This window comes from Cuculus canorus, chromosome 5 (assembly GCF_017976375.1).
Source record: "Cuculus canorus isolate bCucCan1 chromosome 5, bCucCan1.pri, whole genome shotgun sequence".
Classification (NCBI taxonomy): domain Eukaryota; kingdom Metazoa; phylum Chordata; class Aves; order Cuculiformes; family Cuculidae; genus Cuculus; species Cuculus canorus.
This window is the reverse complement of record NC_071405.1, coordinates 36,478,204-36,504,641: the sequence shown is the minus strand read 5'-3', so window position 1 is coordinate 36,504,641 and position 26,438 is coordinate 36,478,204. Positions and strand designations below refer to the sequence as shown.

Genomic DNA, 26,438 nt, shown 5'->3' with positions numbered 1-26,438 from the left:
GGAGGACAGGAGATGGGGTTTGACTCTACTCTTTATGAAGCTATTCAAAACTACTGTGAATTATTTGTGAGTCTGAAGATAATAAAACCAAAAATTACAACTGGGTGAAATTAAACTGCATTCAGAGGGAACTTAAAGTACAATTTAGTAATGAAAATAAATTAACTCTTGAATTCCATAAAGGAGTAGAATATACACAAATAACAGAAAATACGTGTATGAAAGTGAAGAAAAAATATAAGCTGATTAAAGAATGATCACAACTGCGTATATTTTTTTTCCCCTTCAGTGACATATTTAGGTCAAAGAATATTCTGCCTAGTTTTGGGAAGATGTTGGAGAACATCTTTGTACCTTTGTTTGAAGCCACAATCAATCCCAAAGACCACAAAGAATTGCACCTTTTCCTCAAATATGTAAGTATGTTTGGATTTTCTGTCTTACATGAAATGGATCCTCTCCTACTCATAAATTTTGTTTGTCCACAGTTGTATCCAGGCACTAAAAAAGCTTCCTCCTCCACAGATTACTTATTGTTTTGAAGTCCTGACATAAAATTGAATAAAAGGCTGGGCAAAGTCCTGTTGTCAAATAGCTGCTGTAACAGCAGCTCCTCTCTATAAAGACTGACCAAAAAACATTTGCATGCTCTTGTGCAGAGGGAACGTTATAATCCAGGATGTGTACTTTGAGCTTGCCTCTGGGACTGGGCTCCAGAAATGGGGCAATTGGAAGGAAGTGTTCTGTAGATCCTGATGAGACTCAGGAGAGAGGTGGGGATGTAGCTGCTGGGACGCGATGAAAAGAGGCGTTTCTGAACATGCTCCAAATCACAACTCTGAGGTTTCCTGGGAGCCTCTGGTTTGCAGTTGCTTTTCAAATAGCAAAGCAGATGAGTTTAAAGCATTATAATCTGGATCTGAGTGAGTCTTGCAGGCCTGTGCCCCCCAGCCAGGAGCATGAAGGTTTTTTACAGAATGGCAGGCACTGGAAGGGTTCCCTGGAGATCATCCAGTCTAACCCCCTGCTAAAGCAAGTTGCCCTAGAGCAGGTTGCACAGCAACGTGTCCAAGCGGGCTTGAGTATGTCCAGGAAAGGAGACTCCACAGCCTCTGTGGGCAGCCTCTTCCAGTGCTCTGTTACTCCTAAAGTGGCAAACTTTTTCCTCATGTTCAGATGGAGCTTTCTGTGTTCCAGTTAGTACCCATTGCCCCTTGTCCTGTTGCTGGGCAGCACTGAAAACAGCCTGACCCCGTCCTTTGACACCTACCCTTTAGATATTTATCAGCACTGTTAAGATAGCCCCCCTCAGTTTTCTCTTCTCCAGGCTAAACAGACCGAGGTCTCAGCCTCTCCTTATAAGAGAGGTGCTCCAGTCCCCGCATCGCTTTTGTGGCCCTCTGCTGGACTCTCCAGTAGTTTCTTGTCTTTCTTGAGCTGGGGAGCCCAGAACTGGACACAGTACTTCAGATGCACTTTTGTGTACCTGGGCCTCTGATTTATCTCAAAAGCAAAACTGGGTGAAACTTTCTTTGAGAAAACACCTGATTCCTGCTGTCTGCATGGCATAGTAGGAGAGCAGAGCACCAGGACTGCTAGCATAAAAAGGGAAGCAAGAAGACTACTAGATGCTTTGAACAAGCAAGCCTGAAGCAAGAGTAAGCAACATTTAAGTTTGCTTCTTGAAAACACTGATTTCTGTGAATCTGTTCTCCCATCAGGTGACTGGCTTTGACAGTGTTGATGATGAATCCAAGCATAGTGGTCATATGTTCTCTGACAAGAGCCTTAACCCTGACCTCTGGACCAGTGAGAAGAATCCCCCGTATAGCTATTATTTGTATTATATGTATGTGAACATCATGTTGTTGAACAACCTTAGGAAGTAAGTAGTAATTTTTCTCTTTTACAAGCATCCAGGAAGAAAAATTGGCCATCTTAGTCTCAATCTAAGTTGATATCCGAGTCATGTTTCTTTTGAAGCAAAGGTTATCTTGAATTATCTTGGAGTCCAAGAGGAGCACATGAGTTATTTTGAAAATGTTAACTGCAAAATGAATTCAAATTAAATACTCAGAAATTGAATATTAATATCTTGGTTTGACATTTGCATGTAATTTTGCTTTGTAAATTCCTTAAACCTGAGTATATCAAACAAAACAAAAGAAGAAACCCCACAAAATTTACTTGTTGGCCTTTGCTTGGAATCACAATGGATTTCCAAATATAACGTACCTCTTGGTAGTTTGCATTCTGCTGATAATTTAAGACATATGATGTTATGTTGTGAAATAAGCCTGTTGTGAAATAAAGCCCTGCTTTAAGGGCTGCTGCTGTTATCAAAAATAGACAAAGGAGAATGTAATTATAAATGGCACATCTAGCTAACTTACTTTGGCATGCTTGTTGACTCATTCGGTGTTACTACTTTTGAGACTGATGTCTAGGCAAGTAATACAGGGAGTTATGAGGCTGAATATGAGATCATGAGTGTAAAAGCAGATTTTTGCCATCAGGCTCAGTATAGCCTGAAATTCAACTTGAAGATATGTTCCTGACTTTGTGGCTGACTCGTTGAGTGATCTGCCCAACTGACTCAGATTGAGGCATGGTGAGGTTATATCCCTTAATATTACAGTGTCATCACTTACCTTGCCAGATTTTCATTCATTATTATTTATAATAAATATTTTGGGATTTTCTTATAGGAGGTGCACAGATTGGTCATTTCAACAGGTCTTATCCTAGTTAACTTTCAAAGTGATATTTCTTCTCTTCCACTGCTACCTCAAGCCTTTCTTTTTCTACCATCCTGTGTAAAGAAAACTTGTAATGAAAACATCCACCTTAAGCTACCTCATAGCTGCAGCAAACAGATCTAGTTGTTAATTGTAGTTCTGTAATAGACAGCAGATATCGAAGTCATCCTTTTCTCCTGACTTCCTTTATGTTCTCTGTAGTCTTTGTTTTCTTTCTTTTCCGAAGATGGAGATTCTGTCAGAACATAGGCATTTCTTTTTTACCTCAAGTTCATTTCAACTACTGTTTGAAAATCTCCCTAGATAATCTTTAAATATTCCTTACAGCTAGGTGAGATAATGACAGAATTCATCAATGAGTCAGTAAAACTGTTCACCCTGTTAAACATACTGAGCATCTGAGACACCACTGTTTTATACTTTTGGTAGTCTTAGCGAAGTCAGCAAGGATGGATTACATCCTCGCATCCATTTTCAGGAGAAACATTTCTAAACATCTGCTGTAGAACTGCCTTATACTCTCTCTAGCAGCCCTTGTTGAAATTCATCAGTTTGAACATCTCCAAATACTTACAGGACATTTGCCTGCACTGAATAACAGAGTCCGTTACAACCTAGTTTTTAATACAGATGATAAAATAGTTCTAGAAATTATAGTGTGAAGCCTAGTATAATAACACTCCTACAATCATCTCTGTGCTGTTGAGGGTGTGTTTTTATGCTACACTTAATCAGTTCAATAATTGTTCATCCAGTAGCTAAACAATTGTTAAATGAGATGTAACTGGGGAAGAAAAGAAGAAGGAAGACCCAAATCTGTCAGGTGGTGGAAGGGGCTTGGGTAGAGGAACCTACCCTTTTTGACAGCTGTGCACTATCAGGCCTGATTTGATGTCACGTCAAACTGTATGAGACTATGTAACATTTTTTTTTTTTTAATTCCCATATTAATGATGATTATACACAAAATAGATGAAGAACAGTGCATTTTTTTTGTTAGTGGAACTTGCTTTTAATCTCCTCAGGGAAAGAGGCATGTGTACTTTTCTGTTTCGACCTCACTGTGGAGAAGCTGGGTCTATCACACACCTTGTATCAGCCTTTCTGACAGCAGACAACATTTCACACGGATTACTCTTGAAGAAGGTATTGCTTGGTTGCTCCCTTAAACTAATCACTGTCCGCTTAGACATCAGCCATTGGTTCAAACAGCAGTCACCAAATTGACTTTATCTGAGCAGCCCAAAATTAATTTCCTTAGCAAGGCATGGGTAACTTTTCACTTTGATCAGAAATGAATAAGCTCAGCTGAACTTCTTATTTAAGCTACAAAAAATACAGCTTTGCCTAAGTCAAAGTTATAAAGCTATGTCTTTATAGGAAAGATCAACTGTTCAGATAGTTCAAGGACTTGGCAGCACCTGGTTTTGGTTGCACCAAGCAGAGCTGAAATGCATAAACACAAATACATAACACATAAATACAAAACTGCCTAGACTGCTGTCTGGTTTAGGTCCCAGAAGAATTTAAGGAAAGCTCACATTTCTTCTGTACAGACACAAAGGTCATTTTCCCTGACTGGCATCCCTGTACTTCAAGGTTCATTCAGAAGTTTGTTAAGGTTTTGATTATTTATGTCTAGAGTAACTGGGATTACTTGATCAAGAAATCTAATATAGCTGTATAACACATCAATATTTTGTGTACAACTTGATTGTTATGACAGGACAAACATTATCGTTCCTGGCATATCGGTTAATAAAAACTATCACACAACTCATCCCCAGGCCACTGTTTTGTAATTAAAATAATTGGTCAGTGGGTGGCAGACTTGCACTGAGATTATTGTACGTTTTTGGAAAGAGTTATCTTATAAATTGAATTTTTTGGTTAGTGCTGGAAAATTCTCTGTGTTTTTCAACAGAACCAAGAACAAAGTTAAAAAAATAGCCTAAGATCATGTCTATGACATGCTTAAAACCAGTAATTCCTGAAATTAGACCCAGACAGGCTGTATGTGACCAAAGCATTTGCCTCTTTGCTCTCTCCTGCTTAGTCTGGTGTGATAAACGGGCATAGCAGATAACAATAATAATGATAATAAAGAGACTTGTTAGGTTCACAGGTTGGTTAAGTCAAAAATAGTAATAAAGCTGAGGTGACCACAGATTATTTATATTATGTGCAACAGCAAAACGTCTTCTGATAAACTGAAACGTCTGCTCGTAAAATTTACTTATTAGACTGCAGTTTTGAAAATAAGGAATTGCTTTGCAGTTCTTACATATCTATTATCTGTGACTTTCAGGTCCTGGGGGAAGGAATGCAGTTAGTATCAAATACGGTGCCTTTAGTAGTCATATATACTTACTAATCTAGGGTAGTATTAGTCACCATCCTTTTAAAAAGAATATGACATGTATGTTGAAGAATGTAAATTATTTTTATATAGATCAGTAACATTTAAAATTCAGACTTTTAAATATTTTCTAAAGAAGTCAAAGTTTTAGTGTCAACCTAAGTTATCTTGGTCGTAATTCTCCCTCCGTAGTGCTGTTTCCATTTTATCCAAGGGAAATTCTTTGTGTTTTCATTATCCCATAGTACCATTAAATGCTGACTGTCTTATGTTTTGCAGAGTCCTGTCCTCCAGTATCTTTATTATCTTGCACAAATACCCATTGCTATGTCTCCGCTTAGTAACAACAGCCTATTCCTAGAGTACTCAAAAAATCCACTGCGGGAATTTCTGCATAAGGGCCTTCACGTTTCTCTCTCTACGGATGATCCTATGCAGTTTCATTATACAAAGGTAAGAATTGCAAGAAGCACTGGTCTTTGAATAAAGCAACAGTACCACATAGGGCCAGGACCTGGAAACAATTTGTATCATTGCTTAGGATATAATGTTCCATGTCTTTGAGTCACTTCATTCATTGTTCTTCCTCATTCTCAGTCTGCTGCTCACTGTTAGGTTTCAGAGGGAAATGTCTGATTTCCTAATTATGTTTCTTTTGTACTCTTGCCTCTCCAGTGTTGGCTGTTGAAGTATAGAATGAAGGATGAGGCTGAAGGGAGGTTTGAGCCTTCATAAACAATCCTCTAGAGTGCCAGGAAAGTCCAGTTTCCTTACTAATAAATCTGGGGAAGTACATAACAAAAACACAATGCGGAATCTCTGAAGCGGATATATGAGCTGTTTGCTTAGTGCACTGAAACTGATTCTTGCCCTTGGGTGACCTGGCAGGACAGAAATGCTTGGTCACTGGTTTTGGTGCCCTAATTTTCTGGTTGTGACTGATTTGAGTCATGCTTTTCCTTAGAGTGGCCTGTACGTTGCTCGTTTGTCTGTGTTCTGAGGACAAGCTGAGCGCTGGGGTGCTTCACCCAGTGGCCCATGACATGCCACTGCTAGAAAAGAGAGAGAGGTTCTGAGGGGCTTTCTGCACGATGTAATGCGGCACCAGCCGAGTTACACATAGTGTGGAAGATCCCAGCTGTGACAGCCCACTAGAGTCAGACCCAACCTCCTCCTGTGGACGGTCAGAAGTGAGAAATTGCCCTGCTGTCTATGTACATATTCATTAAAGATTCGTAACTGAATCCTCTAAGATGTTCATGTACCCAGGGATCTAATTTAATATTGCCTAATAAATGCCGCTAAAGATCTGGACTGCAGGCTGCAATTTCTTAGACTAAGATAACTGGATACCCAGTGGCTATTAATTATTTAACAGTTGCCCTTGGGAAATTTGAAATAATGAGTTCTCTTTGTTAGTAATTGTGATATTAAAGTCTTAAACCTCTTAATTTTTCACATCTGTCTAAAGAGCATGTATAAATTCCTGAATTAGTAATGATACATATCTCCATTTACATCTTATTTACATAAAACTTAATATTAAATATATTTTGGTGATACAGGAAGCTCTCATGGAAGAATATGCTATTGCAGCCCAGGTGTGGAAGCTAAGTACCTGTGATTTGTGTGAAATAGCAAGAAACAGCGTGCTACAGAGTGGATTGTCAGATAAGGTAACTACGGCTGAAAAAATCTTTTTAGTGAATATTAAGGCAAGTAGGAACCTAGAAGTCGACAGTCTGAAACCTAAATAGTAAATGCTTATGTGATGTATTTGTGCACACCCCTATCCACTTTTCCAGAAATATTCACAAACTATCTGCTATGCGGTCTTTACATTTAAAAAAAGTATTAATGTTACATTTTTCCTCACTATCTTTGTTTTGGAATTGCAAAAACATGCAGAATCCAGGTGCATCTTTATATTCAGTTCTGCCTCCAGTCCCAGACCTTTAGTTATTTGGGTGAGATATCCCTTTGCAAGTCATTTTATACGTCATGTAAATTGAGTGATAACAAACGGTCTGTCACAAGCTTGCCATGTTTTTCCTTAGAAGGGAGTACTACAGAAAATATTCTGGTTTAGATAGGCAGTCAGATCAATTTTAAAACCAAAATTCCCTTTTGGATTTAAGAATAATCCATGGCTTTCTCTAGAACTTATTTTAGAGCACCTTTTCTTCTATGTGGCTTTCAAACATTCCTCTTGACCTGGTATGTGAAGCAGCTTTACAAGGATGTTCTGTTGTTTCTTCCAATATTCTCTAGTGACAACTGCTAATTTGCCTCTTGTGCAATATTTAACAAAAGAAACCTAAGCCTCTTTTTTACCTCTCACATGAAAGATGTAGTAGTGAAGACCAAACACTAGCACATATGGTTTTAGTAACCCAGAATGAGTGCACTGCTTATTAATTACATATGTAAGCTTTTCTGAACTCCAGAACTGGTGAAGACTGAGGTGAGGTTCAGCAGCCAGTGGGTTGAAGCTGCTCTTTTCACTTGCACTGGAGTCATTCAACTAACAAATTCTCAGTTATACAGTAAATGAAAACAGTTGAACTGACATCTTTATGTTTAATGCTGTTCACAGGAAAAACAGAAATTCTTAGGTGTGAATTACTGTAAAGAAGGGCCTGAGGGAAATGACATTCGAAAGACAAATGTTGCACAGATCCGGATGGCCTTCAGGTATGAGACGCTGTGCAATGAACTTAGTTTTCTCTCTGATGCCATGAGAACAGACGAGATTTCTACTCTGTCAAAGTAGTTACAAACTCAAAGAAACCAGAGATTTCACTAAGCAGGATAAGATGCTAATTAACATGGAATCATCTGTCTTCGATGACATAACTGAACAGTACAGAGAAAACCAGAGTCTCTATGGAAGGTAAACAGCTTTCGCTGTTATCTTTTACTGCATTATTCTCATGGCAAAAATTTGAGTTTCTACAGACATTATACTTTGTAAGATTGCTGTAAATATTAAATGCAAACTCAGAATCATGTAATATTTGTTTCCTACTGTCTTAACTGTGCGCTGTTTTGTAGCTTGGAAAACAACAGACCATTCACAGTGCACCTGTGATATGCACCTTAGCATTCTGCAGATGCAGACACTACACGTGCACCTGGTTTTGTCCTGCCAGTCTCTAGCAATCATGGCCTTTAGCACTTGCAAGTTGAACCTTTTAGCAGTCTGTATGTGGTGCATATTTTTGAGCCTACCCTTTCATTCTGGAAGGTGTTCTAACACAGTTTTTATCTTAATGTTTCTGCCATTATACTGGAAAACAAGAAAAACCAAAAACTGGTTGTCTTGTTTAATGACTAATTACTTCCTGTTGTCACGTAGGATGTCTGTGAAGAACAGCAGATCAATGCTTTTTAATCTAGTGAGTAGAAAACATGGTGTCAAAATCATCACTATTGTACATAGTAAGTCTAATTACATCACGAAAACTTTGCCTTGAAAGTTGAGAACACTTTTTAATTGATTTGTAATGGGAATATGTGGATATGCCAGTTCAAATTACTTGGGAATTTATGCAGATAATTTTGGTTATGTGCAAAGAGAAATTTTTTACTCCAACAAAGGAAGTGTTCTTATGAATCAGTGGTAGAAACTCCAGACGTGGGTTCTGGTCCTACTTCTGACACCTTTTTACACATTTGTGTTAGTTTGTATTTTAGTCAGAGTTGAATGAGAAGTCAAACTGTTTATTCATACAGAAGCAAGCCCACTTGAAATATGTCATTTCAAATCATGTTATGTTAAACTTTTTATTTATGAAGGAGTGGCTACTAAAATACACCTACTGGAATGTGTATCCCTTTCATTCTGTTTTCTATTTGATCATCCTTTTTAAGACACAGTACTTCTCATTTACAAAAGAGTAAAGGTAATAATGTGATAGCAGCTATGTATTGCAGAAGCTGCATGCAAGTTTCACACAAAAGAAAGACGGGAGGCTAGGGGCAGCAGAGGAGGTTGATGCCTGTAAGTCAAACATTCCACTACTTATTTCAAATTTACTAAGCTGGGATCCTCACGCTGGGATCTTGAGCCTATGGTTAGAGACTTGGGTATCTAATACAATGCATAGGGAGGTTAGGCATCTTGGAACAGTAATACAGAATGAATGGAAAAACCCCAGATGAATACGAGCCAGCCAAGCAAGCCTCACTAGACCTGGAACCCTGCATGTTTCACTGCATCGGATGTCTTGTGCCACTTGTATTTCTTAGGCCAGGCCCTTCTCCTGGGGGTTGGGCACATCAGGTCTCACTTCCCCTTGTAAATACAGCCAGAAGTAGCAGTGGTGACATCACAGGTACCAAACAACTTATTAATGGCATACATGTATATATGCATTGAAGACATACGCTCTCTCCTCAGGCTGTAGCAGTTCAAAGCAATACCTACAAGGACACTTTTTTAATGTACCTGCTGTCCTGAATGGTGACAGTGCAGGGAAATGGCACCAAAGTAAGGGAAGGAGGAATTACTTATTACCTCCTACAGCTGTGCAGCCCTACGAGAGCCCCATGAGAATGGTAAAACCAAAAGACCCTTAGGAAGCAGCCTGGAAGCAATGCTGCTCTGAAGGAGACCGAGGCACAGGAGCAGAGTCCTGGCCATCCAGTCAGCATTATAGTGAGCCAGTGTCATGCATACAGAGCTGCAGCAATTGCAGTCGTTCTTCATCCAAAATATGGTTGCAAACAGGAGACTTGCCTTTAGCTCTTCAGTGACCTGGCCTAATGGCTGCAGTGTTCAACTAGTGCCAGATTTTGTATTCCTTGTGCAGCTAAAAATCGTGTGAAACCGTGCTACGCTGCTCAACTGTACGATAGTAAAATTGTCCGAAGTTCATAGTCAATGATGTCCATTGGCCTTGATGTTAGAAGCTCTAGCAGCTCATATAATGTATTACTGGGATGGGCGAGTGTAATTTTCTTAGGAAGAAGTCTGAAAACAGTGGCTCAAGCATTTTAACTGCATAAAATGCAGGCATCTTGTTTTCATTAGTAAAACTTACTAATAAATTATGAACATAGCATTATTTACCTGAGAAAAGCTTCTGCATCCAGATTGAACAACCAGGCTAACATGCTTGGTTTGAAGAATTTAAATGTTGGGTGTTGTCACCTAATAAACAACGCTTTACTTGAGTTGTTTCACCTGAAGATTGCTTTTAGTGCTGCTTTTGGTGTCACTTAGATTTCTCAGTTTTCTTTATGTTATATCAAATTGGTGTATGTTTAATACTTTTTCAGCTTTCCTTACCTCAAACACATCAGGTTCTAAAATGTCTGTAGCTCTTATTAAAGAAAAAACCCCAAACTGGATTTGCATATTCAGTTAGGGGACAGTAATCGATTTTGACTATAATAACAGTAAAACACAAGTGGCTACAACTACATATTCTGCTTTCTGTGTTTCCTTGTGTGCTGCTTTTAAGGATACTTTGAGCCAATAGTTTTAGTTAGAGAAAAAAGGTAACATCCTTCCAAGCTTTCACAACTACATCTCTTCTGGTCATGTTTTAATTAAGCAAAGTTATTAATTTATTGATTCTCAAGTTCAGTTCTAAAACTTCAGTTTCATTTCTTTTTTGAAGTTGCACTTTTGTTCTAACGCATGGCTGTTCAAAATAACCTTATGGTCTTGGATCTGAACGTAATGCAGGACAGATGCAGGGCTGAAGGGTTACTGACATCTTAGTTACTGTTGTACACATTTACTCATACACAAGACAGAGCAGTTGCTGACTTCTGCCCTGATGGTGTTGCGATCTAACCTGGGTACACAACAGCTTATGTTTACTCAACCACAACGGGACAAGAACATCATTGTAGGTGATGACTGGGGCGGGTGTTGCTTCAGAATGGGAGAATATCCTATTCTGTCACGATTGATGTTAAGGTTCAATTATTCTTCAAGACTTCTTAAATCTGTTAGCTGAAAGCATTCTAGATTTTGACCTAGAATGGTTAATCATGGTTATTTGCTTACAACATATCTGAGCAGTTTCTAGTGATACGTTTCCATTCTGTTACTTTAGCAAACTTAAGCATTTGCTCTGCCACTTTTTCTTCTCACCCCAGAGCTCCCCGATCTTCTTCTATCATTGTTCTTGTGGCTGAACCTTTCTGCTCTATTTGCCTTGCTGAAATTAAACTTTGAAGAAGTTGGGTGGGAGAAGGGATGTCTGTAAAAAATTTTCTTTCTGTGCCTGGGTTAAATGATGTTTATCTTTTGCCTCTTGTGGAAGCATTCAACATTACAATAATAAATAAATAATAAAAGAATACGGTTAGGGGTTTTGTGTGTGTGTACCTCTTGATAAATTAGTAACTGCTTAAAATCTCTATATTTAAGCACAACTAAAACTCATTGCAATTAAACTTCTAGCAGTACAGAAGACTAAACCAAAATTAAGGACTACCACAGCATGAAAACCAAAAAGAAACCCAGTGTAGAGATGATAGAGAAGGTACTAAGCAATATTTAGAAGGAGGAGCTAAAAGCTTACATGACTTAAAGCAACTCACTGTTAACAAAAAACAGCTGTTCTCCTTTGTGCCAAGAGAAGACCTGGCACTAAAGTACTGAAGTGAAATCATATTGCAGGGCTGCCCCCTGTCTCTTGGTGCCCTGGCTCCCTGCTCATCCAAACTTTGAGCATCGGGGTCAGGCATCCGGCACCTCTTCCTGATCCTGGAGCCTCATCTTGGCATTAAGCAGAGTGAAAATGCCTGAATTAGGGTGCAGGAAAGCAGTTCTGACACTTGTGGTTGAAACAATTTAAGCAATACACAGACCAGCTTTATGTGACAAAGCCAACACAACTAAGAAACTAACAACCGACAAATTGAAATACGTAGTTGATATCAACATAGACATCCTGTTACAGTCCAGATGACTTTTGAGGAAAAAGTTTAATACAAATTACTTTCTTCCGTAGGAAATGTAATAAAAGATTTTTAGATGAAAATTAGAAATGTGTGTCTTGTTCTGTACACAAACCCTTTATTTCTGTGCACCTGCAGCACTCATGAAGCACAAGAGTACGGATTCACCGCAACTGAAGGATGTGTAGCTCCCCCCATATGTCTCCCAAGCATCAGTGTTAAGTGGCATAAAGAATAGTATATATTGACTAACGGGTACCATCTCACATTAAAAAAGATGTTTGGAAGGTCTGTTAAAGTGGGTTGGAACCACATTAGCACAGAAGCACAGACTATTGTATCAAAATCCTGCTGTGTTCCACACACAACTGAATTCTCAAGGGTGGCTTTCTGACTAATTTAAGTTTTATTCATGAAAACACTTTGTATTTTCAAATAGCACTTTGAACCATAGAGTGCTCAATTACCTGTTGGATAGTTTTCCACCAGACTCAGCTGGGGAAAGTTCCATCCACGGCCAAGGCCACAAACTTGATAATTTTTTGTTTAATTTCAGGCCTACAAAATCCATTCCCAGTGTTTAATATTTCATCCTGAACAGTTAGGTTAGTGAGGTAGGCAATCGTCTGCCACTTAGCATCCTGCCAGCAGCATATGTTGTCAGAACCCTCACAGACATGAGGCCAGTTCACAGAAAAAGGCACATCTGGTCATCATACGCTGCGGTTACTGGAAAAGATCACCAATCCCATCCAGGTTAATTTCAGCTACACGTAGCAACAGGAAAAGAATGTTCCATCTGTACAGTATGTTGCCATATGATAAATTCTAGACCTTAGAACCAAACATCAGAAGAAATAACAATTGAAAAAAAACCCTCAAGTTTTCAAATTACTGATTTTTTAAGCCACATGAATAAGAAAGAATTCCATTCACCCACTTAGAACAAGTGAGGATAAAGCCTCATGGTAAGTTATCCTCAAAAGTGGTTTAACAACAGAAAACCAAAGAAAATAAATAATAATTATAACATTAGTCACAATATAATTACTTCCATTACAGAGCACATGTATCCAATGGATAAAAAATAAAAGAATTGCGTATGTGCAGTGTCAAGAATTAAGGCCAGACAGGTTAACGTACAGCTCCCACTTAAACCAAGCATCTTTAAGGCTCCCTGAGGAGGCTGTTCCAGGACTCAGTGGGACAGAAAGAGCCATAGCTAAAATGTTCCTTCTAAAAATAATGCATTTGGCACATACTGCTACACAGGGGTAGAATTTAACAGTTCAGCTCAGAACTACAGCACAGAGATGTCACTCGTTGCCTTGTGTTTCCAAAACTGGAATGAGTACTAATTAAAAAAAAAAAAAAACCTTTACACCTATGTGCAGAATTCCCTTTAAAGGAAAGATACCCAAGTTAAAGTTGCCATTTCCCACTAGAAAAAAGAAACATGCACATTACATTAGTATGGTGTCTAAACTAGAAACCTAGTAAATATAAACATTTGTTAGTTCCTCAGGGACACTGCACCTACCTCCTGGTGTGTCACTCGACTGGGAAGTTTTTCAATTTTAATTTCCCGATCTCTTAATGCATTCCTCTCCCATTTCTCACTTGGCTTTGAAAGATCCAAACAGATAAACCAAGTGACTAGACAGATGAAACAATTACACTAATTATATACTTCAAATTTTATTAAAAACCAGAAAAAATCTGAGAAAAAGGAATAGTATAAACCCCAGCATTCTTATGCTTTAAAATACTATCAGAAACATGATGGAATAACTTGGGAGGTAAAGTAACTCACGATCCTCTGGGGAAAAAAAAAAAAATCCTTTTCCCAAAGAAATCTGCTTCTCAATACTGTCCTTTTATGAGGCAGTTTTTTCCCATCACTGCAGAATGTTCCAATTTATTTCTTTTGACAAAAGAAAAACAGAAGAATCAGAATGCCTTTTTTTTTGCAGAGCTAAAATTAAGCTACCTTGTTAATAGCACACTTCAAAGTTTGAGATACCTGGCTCACAATGACAAACCTTCCACCACACCACTGTAGAATGAAGCAGTGTTTAGTTTCAAATTCAGTTTTCAGACTTTCGTGGTATTAAAGTCAAGAGAATGCTTAAGCTAGAAGAACTTTGACATTTCTTCCAAAGTAACTTTATTGCACAATTCATACACAAAGTTTAATATACTCGAATGTCCCTAGCTATTAATACACTCTATAATGTTTAAATTACAATTTCACAGTAGACCTGTAAGAAATCTTGACTTAACACAAGAAATTTTAGTTTGTTCTAATGCCCCCACCAACAGCTATTTGTTGTAATTCACATTTTCAAGTTCCACCTTCTGGAACCCACTGCCATGTCCCTGCCAATGGGATCCCTTTCCCTTTTCCAAAATTCCTTGCTAAATGTAGCACGTCAGACTAGGTAACACCAACCAGTATAAAATCATTAGTTTTTTAGTGTTAACTATCCCATGTAACATACAGTACATATATTTTACAAGGCACACATTACAGTACCTACATCACAGCAGTGTGAATCACAGCAACTTAATTAAAAAAGCTGTACAGAATACAAAGTTTTTTCACTATTTAAATAATTTTTGCATTAGTTTATATTGCAAGTACCATTACGCTGCAATTAACAACCTGTTTGCATCATTACAAAATTACATTTTAAGAAGTTTAAGTTCTCAGCAGAAAGTCAACTTATAAAATCTCTGTTCAGAAGTATAATTCCTGAAATACTTGAAAAATAAAGTTAGCTTGAAGCTTTAATTTAGATGCTCTTTGTGTTCCAGTGATATAAAAAGTTTAAAAAATCCAAAGGTTATTTTAAAGTTCTGAACATGGATTAATGCAAGCTCATAAAGCAAAATGAAGCCAAACCAGTGTGTGATTAGGAATATTTGCAAATACTTTAGTGGAAAAGCCCTGACCATTTACAATTTCCAGCCTCGGTAATAACTGCCTTTATGCAAACAAACAGTCCACACATCTTCTGAAGAACACCTCATTGATATCAAAGGATTAACAAAGGAAAAAAAAAGTTTTAAGATATATACATTCATAAATGGATTTTTCAATAGTTAAATACAGATTTACACAGTAAGCCATAATGGCTTTTAGATGATGCACACAAGAATATGTTGCTTATCTATCTTAATGTCTATGATAAATTTGGCAACTGTGCCATAAGCCAAGCTTAAATAGGTGCCACACACTATGCACGTTCCTTAACAAACAGAAGTACAATAAATTCCCAAGATGTAATTAAATTATTTTGTAGTTCTTCAATGTAATTAAATTATTTTGTAGCCAATTAAGAAAAATAACCCAAAATGTACCTATCTACATGTGCATACGCCTTTTAATTCAGAACCTGTCTGTGATAAAAGGCCTTACCTAACTTTATGGCGTCACTGAATTTTAACAAGTGCGGTAATTAAAAACACAGTCTTATAGTAAGCAAGATTTATGCTGATATTCCCTCAAATGCTACACTTGAATATTTCTCACTCAATAGCCCCAAGTTAAGACTAGTATTTGTTAATATATATAAAAAAATCATTAATTCTCTACAATAGCAGGTGATTTCTGTAACACTATTTAAGCAAAAGAGGCTTAAAATGGGTTCCCTGAATACTAACAATTTATTTTAGACTGTCTAAATTTGAATCTTTAAAGAATTTACTCAGCTAGACACAGAAACACATTTGCACTCCAGTTGTGATTTTCCAAGTTGTCACATGCACATCTCACTGCAAGCAACAGTATTAGTAAAGTAGAAGTTTCTCTCTGCTACATAAAAGCATATTGCACTTGTAGATATAAAGCACAGCACCCTTACTTAGATTATCATTTTGCAACTCATACTATACCTTATAACTCTGATTTCATCACTTCAAAAACTCAAGAGAAGCAGACAAAACCACAGTCTCAGACTAAACTACACCTTAACTGCTAATTCAAATAGTCATTTCTTCAGATATGCCTAATGTTTAAAAATAATTTTGGCTGCTCTTAATCAAAAAACTATAAAGAAATTGATTTACTCTTTTTAGGATTCTGTATGAAACTGCTTAATGTTTCCAAGCTAATACAACTATGCTAAATATAATATTTAAGAGATAATCGTATTAGAAGAATAAAGGGAAGTGCACAAGTACATTTACAGAGCTGCCTACTCTCCCCAAAACAGATTTAGAATAATTAATATTAAGCTTGTAACAGATCAGACTGAAATCAGTACTTGTAAACACTAAAAGCAGCAGTAACTGGCTACTGAAGAACAGTTAGTGGGATATCTTCAACTGTAAAATTTCAAATTAATAATCACTAGTGCTAATTCATCTTTATTCACACTTGTCATGAAACTAAAATGGACTGCTTTTAGGGATAAGAACTGTGAGGTCAAGTCATCTGACATGGTTCATTTTCTGTAGCAGTACACTGTGATGTTCAAAGAGCAGTTAGTGGTAGTAGTTGTGCTGTTATAAATTGCTTCGTCTAGTCAACAAAATAATTAATATCAAAAGTTGTTAAAAAAATGTCATTAGCAATCTAAGAGTCTACTGAAAGTACAGATTAATAATTAAGACTGCACACACATACACTGGGATCATATACCCAGCGTTTTAAAAGAGCAGCATAGATTCACAGCAGCCAAGAAGAGGAGTAAAAAGACTTGTGGAAGAACGGCAAGGAGAGGTAAACGAAAATGAAAGCTTCAAGTGCTGCTGCTATTACCAGCTTGTTGGCCAGTGTCAGGGTCTGTGAGGCTGACCCGCCTCATCTACCATGTTAAGTATATAAGTAGCGATATCATCTTCTGTGGGTGCATCTGAGACCACCCATGAATCTCCTGCTCCAGTCACTTGCCGACGGCAGACAGGACAGCTTCTGTGACGGTCACTCCTGTTAGGAAGCCAGAGAAATGAGTGTTTTTCATTGATGGTCTCTTCCTGGCCAAAAAAAAAGCTACAAAAGCCCCCAGATAAAAAAAGCAACCCAAATAACCCAGTGAGAACTTCAAGAATGATCAGGTTAACTGGATTAGACTACCTATATATTTTTTGTTTGTTTAAAAACTTTTCCTTTGTGAGAAAGACTGGCCAACAATTCTAAAAGTAGCTCCATTCTTTGAGTGATAAATTTGGAGTCACGTTCCTCATAATTAAGTTTGCTAAGGTTAAATGGAATGCATCTAGCTACCTGTCCAGAAAGTTTAAATGGAAATTCACAGTCTAAATTAATTCTTCCTATCTTTTGATATTCAGCTGAGGTACTTCAGTAACCGGTCCACATAAGCTGCCTACATAAAGAGAAAAAGGAACTCTGCTGTTAAAAGAAAAGCTGTTCAGTTTACTATGAAGGTGAACACGTCATACATAAATGTGAAGGTTTGCTACTGAGAAGAATTTTTTTCCTGGAAAAGTCCAATATACTTACATTAGTAAATTGTATGCTATTTATTTCAAGTGAAAGCATAATATACGGAAAAAAACCCCTATCTGACAGTTATTTCCCAAATAAGTGATGAGACCATGCAACTTGCATTTATTTGCAGTCTTACAAACTATTGATTTTTAACTTAAAAATTTTTAATGATGTTGTAAAGCATAACGCCAGCATCAGCATAAACCCTGTCTCCTCTAGTTTTTGAGCAAGAGTATAATGTAACAGGAATAGAAAAAGGTGAGAAATTACAAAACAAATGCTGAAAAGCACTTTCACATCCCTTTTCCCAAAATTAAACTACTCATACATTGTTTATAAATTCTGAAACCCTTCTTTCCTTCTGCTGCAGTCTGATTTTTCTCAAGCTCCTTATGTATCATATGTACATTAGCCTGCAGTATCTTCAGACATTAAATCATATAGGAACTAGGGAATCTGTCAGACAAAAATGAAGCATGTCAGTATATACTATAAAATAACGAATATCCTTTAATATGTATTACCATTTATCGATGCATTTCTGGCAGAAACTGTGAGCACACGGCAAGATTAAATCAGCACGCCCATCCATACAGATGCAACATTCCTCTTCATCTGTCAACTGTTTAACCCTGCAGAAGAAAAAACAGTATTGTCTGCCACATAAGTTTTATATTTATGTCCTGGTAACTACACTAGTTACTAAATCTTTAATAATAATTAGTTATGGACAGAAAGAAACACCTGTAGTTATCCTCAAGGAACACATAATTGTGTGACTGGACTAGTTATATCATCCCAGGCTACATCAGCAGATGTAGGTTCAAGCCACAGACAAATAGCTTTAAGTGAAGAATATGCATTTATTTTCTGTGTCATGTGGTTCCTTTGGTGTTGCAAAGGGTTATGCAAATCCTTTTCCCTATCAAGGAGGAGTGAAAAGTAGCAACTGTTATGTATCACATGACTGGGAAATAGAGCAGACACACTGTTTATGTAGGGTAAGGCAAGAGAAGAATCTTCCTTCCTTTCACAGTGTTGGGCTGAACTATTTCATAATGAACTTTGACAAATTTCTTGTGTACAGGCTTATATCCTAGATAAAAACATGCATGCTGAGAAGATCACTACTTGAATGCATGTCCACTAATTTCACATGCCATCATAACGCCCAGAGTTAAGCTGCTCATTAGATTAAGAAGGCTGGTTTTAGCTCACAATGCATTCCTCATTCCTTCAAATTAGGACTGCATCTCAAATTGACTGGTTTTCCAGTTAAGCTTCTAGGTGTTCTTGTTGAGGAAAACAAAAAAGTAGTTCAAAAAGTACATCAGTTCCCAAGCCAGACATTTTCGTTTTATTCGTCATCATTTTTCCCCCAAATAACATCCATCTGTATCTAAAGTTCCAAACAGTAGTATCTCAAATACCTGCATTGTAAAAGCTTTGCAAACGTGAAAACGTGCAGAGAATCCTCAGCTTTCACTGCCCTAACTATAAATGTAAAGTTCTGTAATTTTACAGTCATGGCTCACTTCCGAGATAGCCAAATAAGTGTTCCGAAACGCTTCAACGTCTTCTCTGACTTGGGGCACAGAGCTAGCATTCTGGAAAGAATGGCACTTCAGGAGAGACAGAACACCTTAATGACTATTGACCAGACCTCTTTTGTATAGGTATCTTGGGAGATTGGCAAATACAAGAGTAATTTTTAACTGTACAGATAAGTCACCTAATGGACAGCAAATAACATGCTTTTGTTTTATTCTTCAGTAGGTTCTTGAGGTTTCCTTATTAAGTTGCTTTTTGAGAAATTACTTTAAAATGCTAGGAGATTTTTTCCTACAGATGGCAATTCGCATATAGCGAGGACGATAGTTTCCAAAAAAACATATCTTTTGATTAGCTCACAATGTTCTTTGGACTTGCTCCCTTTTGTTTCCCTATCCCTGTGCAACTCTGAGCACTAACCTTTGGTAACACTTCAATTTTTGAGATTTGCTGGCATATACACATGAAATTATACTTAGAATGGATGCCCTATTTATAAAGTTTCTGGAACCTAAGACTGGCCATAGGACTAAGCTTCTGAAGAAATGGTAAAATGAAAAGAATGACAAACTAAGGAAATGTTTGTCTATTCCTTATCAGAAAGCATAAGCCACTTATGGATATTTTGCAATGCTCCAAATTGGAAATGGATGTTCTAGAGAAATGAGATACTATTACAGTGGAAGAAGTTAAGATAAGAAGAACTGAACAGATAATATTTGCTATTTTTGGACAGTGGCGGCTAGCTCTCATAGAGCTGAAAGATGTCTAAAGGTGAGAAGAATTCAAGCAAAGGGGATGATATAATGGAAAACAAACAGGAAATTCAATGAAAAGAACAGATTTCACAATCCACTGACTAGAAAAAAAACAGTGGGCGCTCTCTGTATAATGACAATATAGCTGACTCCTTTCTCATTCCAACAGCTGGAGAGCGACATTCTAATGACAGGTAACTGTCTCAGTACTTGTTTTGTTAAAAAGGCCTGGCTACCAGTTCTTCAGTGCTTGATATAGTGAACTATAACATTTATTAGTTTATCCTGTAAAACCTATTTCTACCTCACTTAGAAATGAGTTAGAACTCCAAACTAATTCACAAAGTTAAACATAAGGAATTACTAGTAGCAACATTTCCATATAGGGAAAGGGTGACAAGCTTCTTTCTGTTACATACAGTTTGAACTGAAGTTATTGCAGGTGTTGACCTCGGTCTTTTGCTTTTCCTCTAGTTAGCAAAGCAGGATGTCAACACGAGTGAGAGAGTTCACATTTTTCCAGTCTTGCAAGTTAAATTATTACTATGATTGAGAGTTTCTAGTGGCAACAGATGGGAACTTTCACATGCCAAAATTTAAAAGAGGAAGAGAAAGTTTAAGTGGAACAATAACAAAATCCTTTTAAACAAACACTGTCAAGCCCCCTAGATTTGTAGCTGCAGCTGATTCCATTTCCTCCTGTTTCCTTATTCACAACATTCAACATATACCATGTTTCTATTAGAATGGATCATTAAAACAATTAAACAAACCAAAAATTAAACAAGCCAAGTACTCTTGGGCTTTCTTGGTAAAGAGAAGTTGCGCTATTCATGTTTGTGGTGATACAAAGTCTGCATCTGCCAAGAGGGTGCAGGTTTGATCATTAGGTGTTTGTAGTTCAGTTTTTACACACAATTTCTGAAATATTTACTTTGTAACTGTAGTCAGAAGCTAGAGTACATTAAATACCTTCCCATCCACAAGCTGGCCTGACAAGATGACACAGACATCAAACTCTCAGCAGCTTCTTCAGAAGCACCACTCTCTGCAAGAACTCCTGCTGCTTGGCTGGTGATGTCTTTGTAAAGTTGAATGAACTGATACAAGTTCAAGATTCTGGAAGCTTCCACGATGCCACTCGTTTTATTTATCTTAAGATATAAAAATTGTTTACAATTACAGATCAGACTTTTACTGGACATTGTTCAAATGCACTTCAATTCTCATGGCAGTAGCCCCCTTCCCAAGCATGCATCACTAGGTTAGCAAATTGCAGTCTGCTTCAGTAAGAGTTAACACTTGTTAACACAGCTGCTTCATCATGAGGAACACCACAGTTAGGACTTTTAGGGCAAGACAATTACCATCACTACTTAAATGCATAAAGTTCTGAGTAGGGACCTAATGTCTAAAAAACTGGGCCAAACCAAGAAGAACAGAATAACCAGTTATTTAATATTTCAACTTAAAGTAGCCTACAATAATGGCTGCCTTAACAAAAACTAAGAGCAAACAGAAAATTACAAACTTGGTTTTGAACAAAGTTTGAGAGCTGGTTTGGTTGAAACTGCATGTTAACATTGCTCAGTGGATTCAGGACCATTTAAGAATGTTAGTTGATAGGATTCAAAAGAGAAAAAAGCTCTTCCATTAGAAAAAGCAAACTGAGCTCTTAGTCTTCAAACTAAGTTAATCATTCAACTCTTTTAGATTAGTTTCCTAAGGAATCAGAATACACTAGCTCAACTAATAATGCTTGAAATTGCTGACTAACTTCTCCTACTATCAAACTATGTAGTTCCCAGTTTGTTGTACTATTTGATTACCACGACTTGACCTCACAAATTATCTGAGTCTGTAACTAATGGGCTGTAAACACTCCCCTTTAAGCTTAGTTATGAAAATGTTTTTGTTAACCTGTTTTTTGCAGAAACTTAGAATTTAGGCTTAACTTAAACAGGTATCCTTGAATACATAATCTGTACAAAACTATATACTCAAAATATATGTAGTGGCTGTTGCATTTTATCCGTGAAAGCCCTCAAATATCTGTACACGAAATCCCCACCAAATTAAAATTTTCAACAATCTTACTTTAGTACATATTATCCGAACGATCACCTTCCAGAAAGCAGAAGAATCAGAACCAGGCTGCACTTCAAATAACAGATGCTTGTCTTGTCCAGAAGCTAATTTTGCAGTACTGAAATAAAGAAACATCAGTTTTGTGTCACATGCTAGACATGCAAAGATCAGCAACCTCAGCAAAGCTGGTATTTACTGTTCACCTATGTGCTCCTTATCTCTACAGGGATTTTATCAGTACTGTCCAGAGACGTGAAATTAAAGAGTAACAATCTTCTTAGCATGTCATTAAATATAAAATATACAGTCCACTTCACTTTAAATTGCACATTAAATTTCAGAAAATGATGTGCAAGTATTTTGATCCAACACCAGCTGGACTTTTGTTAGTATAGTTTAAAAATGAAGCAGTCAGGTGAAACCTCTAGGTGACCCCGAGATTTTGAGGGTTTTGTATTTGGGGTTTTTTAATGTAATACAGACACAAAGGTCTATTCCATAAGAATCAGAACAAGCTGTGTTACATTCAGGCTGAGGTAAAACCTGTAAAGAAATTAACCCTCGAATAACAATGATATTTTGCAGTTAATTATATAGAGAGATGCTTAGATTCTCAGGCAAAACATAAAGTAATGTTTTTCAAAATTTAAGTGTCTACCTAGAAGACAGCTTTCTATTCCTGAAGGTCATTCATGAAAGTATGACACTGCACAAGACAATTTCTAAATGGAATACAAATTCACATTACAGTTAAACATCAATGACTACCAAAATCCACACACTATAAAGTCCCTTCTCAGTGTATATCTTTCCACTTTGTATAATTTCATATTGTAAACACTGGGCAAAAATGACAATCGTGCTCTTCGGCTAATTTCTTTTTACCATGAGGATATCGGTCAAAAAGGCAGGCTATGAAAAATCTCACTTTATGCAGCCTTTTGTTTGGTGTTATCTTGGTCACTGGTTTCAGACAGTAAGGCACATCTCATCTTTAATGAGGAACAGCACTGCCTGTCCACAGAGGTGGGAGAGATGGTCACATACAGTTCCATCTTGGGTTCTACCTTCCCAGGGTAGCTATACTGTCTTTATGGGGCTTATATTGCTACTTCCTATCAAAAGTGATGGGCAGAGAGGAAGCAGCATTGCATCTTTAGGTGGTTGATGGAGGGAGGAAAGAGCAAGGGAGACCGGTAATGCTGGCAAAAAGATAGTGGTAAATGTCTACCTCTTGTGAGCATTTAAGAGAAAAGCAACACTTGCTAGAAGGAGAGCATTGGAGAAAAGTGAATTTAAGGAGAAAAAAAATAATTCTTGAAGTGTAATTACAGCCATTATAGAAACTTTAAGAACTGAAGAAAACGTTTCAAACCAGATGGCCAGTTCTGGCATAGCCAGCACAGGAGAATATATTGCATACAAGCTGTGTAAAACATGAAAAAACCCCAAGGAAACAAAGTAAGGCTTACATATCATTAAGTTCAGCTACTCTTCCCAGAAACTCTTCATACGTTAGGAAACCACTTTCTTGAACCAGAGAAGCATGCTTTGCTACTTTTTCTGGCAACTTGCTAATTACAGTTTGTGTGTGGTTTGAAATTTGTTGACCCATGGTGAAGTTCTTCACCTCAGTTCCGTAGAAAGAAGTTCTCGTTCACTTGTAGAGTCTCTGCTAAAAATATTTTAGAGTTACATTTGTGTGTTTTATGAATAGCTACTCCCTCATTTTCTTTTAGCATAAGAGGCCTACTACCCATTAACCAGTTTAACTATTCTACAATAACATAACTGGAACAGTCAAATCAGAAACAAAGCAGAAGAGACTGGAATGCAGCATTAACTTATGTATTACTTTGCTTACAGCAATACTTGTATCAAATAGAGATATTTTTTCACACAAATTTTTCAGTAACTCCAACACACGCATATAAATACAGCCAATGGAATGGAAAAGAAAATCTCGAGATGATGATGGTAATCTATGACAATCTTTGTTTTCCCTAAATATTGTGTATGCAAAAGTCAGAATGTCTACAAATAAACATGTATTTCTATACATGGACATTTCATTAGGAATTAGTTTTCTTACTCTGGACTGACACTGACAGATCAACTTAAACCGGTAAGCCAAGGAATCCACATCAGTATAAACAAATTTAGAAACCTCCCTATCAGCAAATAACACCCAACTTTAGGACATACTACAGAACTGACTTGCTCAAGTCTCTCAAACTTCGACTTATTTTACCTTTCCTTTACACTCCTACCTCTTCCCCTAAAAGTCTGCATAAGGATCTACCCCATGCCTTCTGAGTCTTTATCCATTTCCTCCCCTTGATCCCTCTCACTTGACATTCCTCCAAAATTTCTTTGCTCTTTTATAGAGGTGTGAAAATTAATTCTGTCTATATAGAGTTCCTCGCTTGTAACATAAACCCCAGTAGTTTCACACCTTTTTAAGACTCCTCAAGACAGAGGTCTGAGATGGCAAGTGCGCTGCAGAAAGTTAACCTTAACTCAAACATGGAATCATCTGATATCAGATGCATTACAGACACTTCATGACAGACATTACAGAAACACAGAACTTCAACCTGTTTGTAGGGACGGGTGCACCTGGCATAAAACTGTCCAGGAATATAGTTTACAGCTGTCAAGATCTTATAGAATCATAGAATTGCTTAGTTGGAAAAGACCACTGAGATCATAAAGTCCAACTGTACCTCTCCACTACTAAACCATATCCCTAAGCATCTCATCTACCCATTTTTTAAATCCTTCTAGGGACAGGGACTCAACCACCTCCCTGGGCAGCCTGTGCCGGTAGCTGATCACCCTTTCAGTGAAGAAATTTTTCTTGCCATGGTGTAAGAAAAACACAGCACACATAAAGTGAATTTGTGTCAGAGGACTCCATGGACTATTCCAGTATTCCATTCCAGTTTGTTTGAATTTAGAACGAATCACAGAATAGTTTGGGCTGGAAGGGACCTTAAAGATCATCCAGTTCCAACCCCCGTCATGGGCAGGGACACCTCCACCTCCCACTAGACGAAGCATCTCAAGGCCTCATCCAACCTGGCCTGAACACCTCCACGGATGGGGCATCCACAACTGCCTTGGGCAACCTGTGCCAGTGCCTCACCACCCTTACTGTGAAGAATTTCCTCCTTATGTCTAGTCTAAATCTGCCCCTCTCCAATTTACAGACATTCCCCCTCGGCCTATCACTACAAGCCTTTGTAAACAGCCCCTCCCCAGCTTTCCTGCAGCTCCTTCAGGTACTGGAAGGTCGCTATAAGGTCTCCTCGAAGCCTTCACTTCTCCAGGCTTAGTAACTCCAATTCTCTCATCCTGTCCTCATATGGGAGGTGCTCCAGCCCTCTGAGAAACTTCATAGCATACCCTAGACCCGTTCCAACAGTTCTATACCCTTCTTACTCTCGGGAATTCTGACTGATTTCTATTCCCAGACAGCTGTGTTCCCACTCAAGCCACTCTTCTCCCCACCCCCCCCAAGTCGCTCCCCTCCGGCCATCCAGGCCTCGCGTGTGCTGAGCACGCAGCAGGCGCCCCCAGGCCTCCCAGCGGCACAACCCCTCCCCCGCACACACCGCCCGCTCTCCTGCGCGCCCTCTGGCTGAGAGGTGCCCTGCTGGACTAGGAACACCGCAGCCAAGCGGACACCACAACACCTTGCGGAGCCGCCGCCTCATGGATGCTACGCCCGAGACCAGGAGCGCGCGCTCCAGGCGAGACCCCGCCCCTTCAGCCTGACCCGCCGTCCCCGCCCCTTCAGCCCCGCGCACGCTCTGGGCCCGCCCCTCCTCCAGCTCGCGCCGTCCCCGCCCCTGCAGCCGCGCCCCGCAGCCGCGCGCGCCTGCCCCGCCCCCGGTCGTTCAACCGCGACCTCCGGCCCCGCCCCCGGACGGTCATCCCCCGGGCGCGCGAGCCTGGCCCCGCCCCCCTGGTCTCCGCCGCTGCCCCCCCAACCCCGGCGCGCGCGGAACCACCGCCTTGGCCCCTCCCGCCCCCGCCCGGGGCACCCGCCCGCGGCGCCTCCCCCGGGCCTCGCGCCGCCGCGGTCTCACCCCGGCGCGCCGGCATCCTGCTCGCCGCCGCCGCCCCGCACCGGAGCGAGGCGGCCCCGCAGTGGCGGCAGCGCAGGCGCGGGGCGGGGACACGGGAACCGGGGGCGGCTCCGGGGGGCTGGGATCTCCCCGGCTGAGATAAAGCGTCATCGAGGTCGTTGTGTTCATTGGAGGTTAGGCAGGGCGTCCCTGTGACAGCGCGGGGTCCTTGGGCTGGGCTGGAAGGGACCTTTATAGCCCATCCAGTTCCAGCCCTTGCTGTGGGCAGGGACATGTCCACCAGCCCAGGCTGCCCAAGGTCTCATCCACCCTGGCCTTGAACACTCCCAGGGATGAGGCAGCCACAGCTTCCCTGGGCAACCTGTGCCAGTGCCTCATCACCCTCATTGTGAAGAAATTCCTCCTTATGTCTAATCTAAATCTTCCCCTTCGAATTTAAAGCCATTCCCCCTC

At 39.1% G+C, this 26,438-nt stretch overlaps 2 protein-coding genes across 7 annotated transcripts in view; one reads left to right on the top strand and one right to left on the bottom strand.

Annotated features, from left to right (window-relative positions):
* AMPD3 (adenosine monophosphate deaminase 3) overlaps nt 1–12,056 on the top strand; it is a 34,609-nt gene extending 22,553 nt beyond the window's left edge. For both annotated transcript variants that reach the window (XM_054068185.1, XM_054068184.1), the window contains exons 10-15: nt 290–416; nt 1,722–1,885; nt 3,785–3,905; nt 5,398–5,571; nt 6,684–6,794; nt 7,715–12,056. In XM_054068185.1, coding sequence (XP_053924160.1) covers nt 290–416; nt 1,722–1,885; nt 3,785–3,905; nt 5,398–5,571; nt 6,684–6,794; nt 7,715–7,891 — 874 coding nt within the window. In that variant the 3' untranslated portion in view covers nt 7,892–12,056. The remainder of the gene's footprint in view (nt 1–289; nt 417–1,721; nt 1,886–3,784; nt 3,906–5,397; nt 5,572–6,683; nt 6,795–7,714) is intronic.
* Nucleotides 12,057–14,179: 2,123 nt separating this feature from the next.
* RNF141 (ring finger protein 141) lies at nt 14,180–26,110 on the bottom strand. 5 transcript variants are annotated; one of them, XM_054068556.1, is made up of 6 exons: nt 25,986–26,110; nt 23,364–23,566; nt 21,901–22,009; nt 20,776–20,957; nt 18,019–18,126; nt 14,180–16,972 (listed from the first exon to the last, which is right to left on the bottom strand). In XM_054068556.1, the coding sequence occupies exons 2-6, from the start codon at nt 23,504–23,506 to the stop codon at nt 16,822–16,824; spliced, it is 693 nt and encodes a 230-aa protein (XP_053924531.1). In that variant the 5' UTR covers nt 23,507–23,566; nt 25,986–26,110; the 3' UTR covers nt 14,180–16,821. The 5 variants fall into 5 exon arrangements, with proteins under 5 accessions (XP_053924531.1, XP_053924533.1, XP_053924534.1 ...); XM_054068558.1 differs by having other exon boundaries at nt 23,364–23,563; nt 25,986–26,108; XM_054068559.1 differs by lacking the exon at nt 25,986–26,110 and adding an exon at nt 25,509–25,631 and having other exon boundaries at nt 23,364–23,563.
* Between the last annotated feature and the right edge of the window lie 328 nt (nt 26,111–26,438).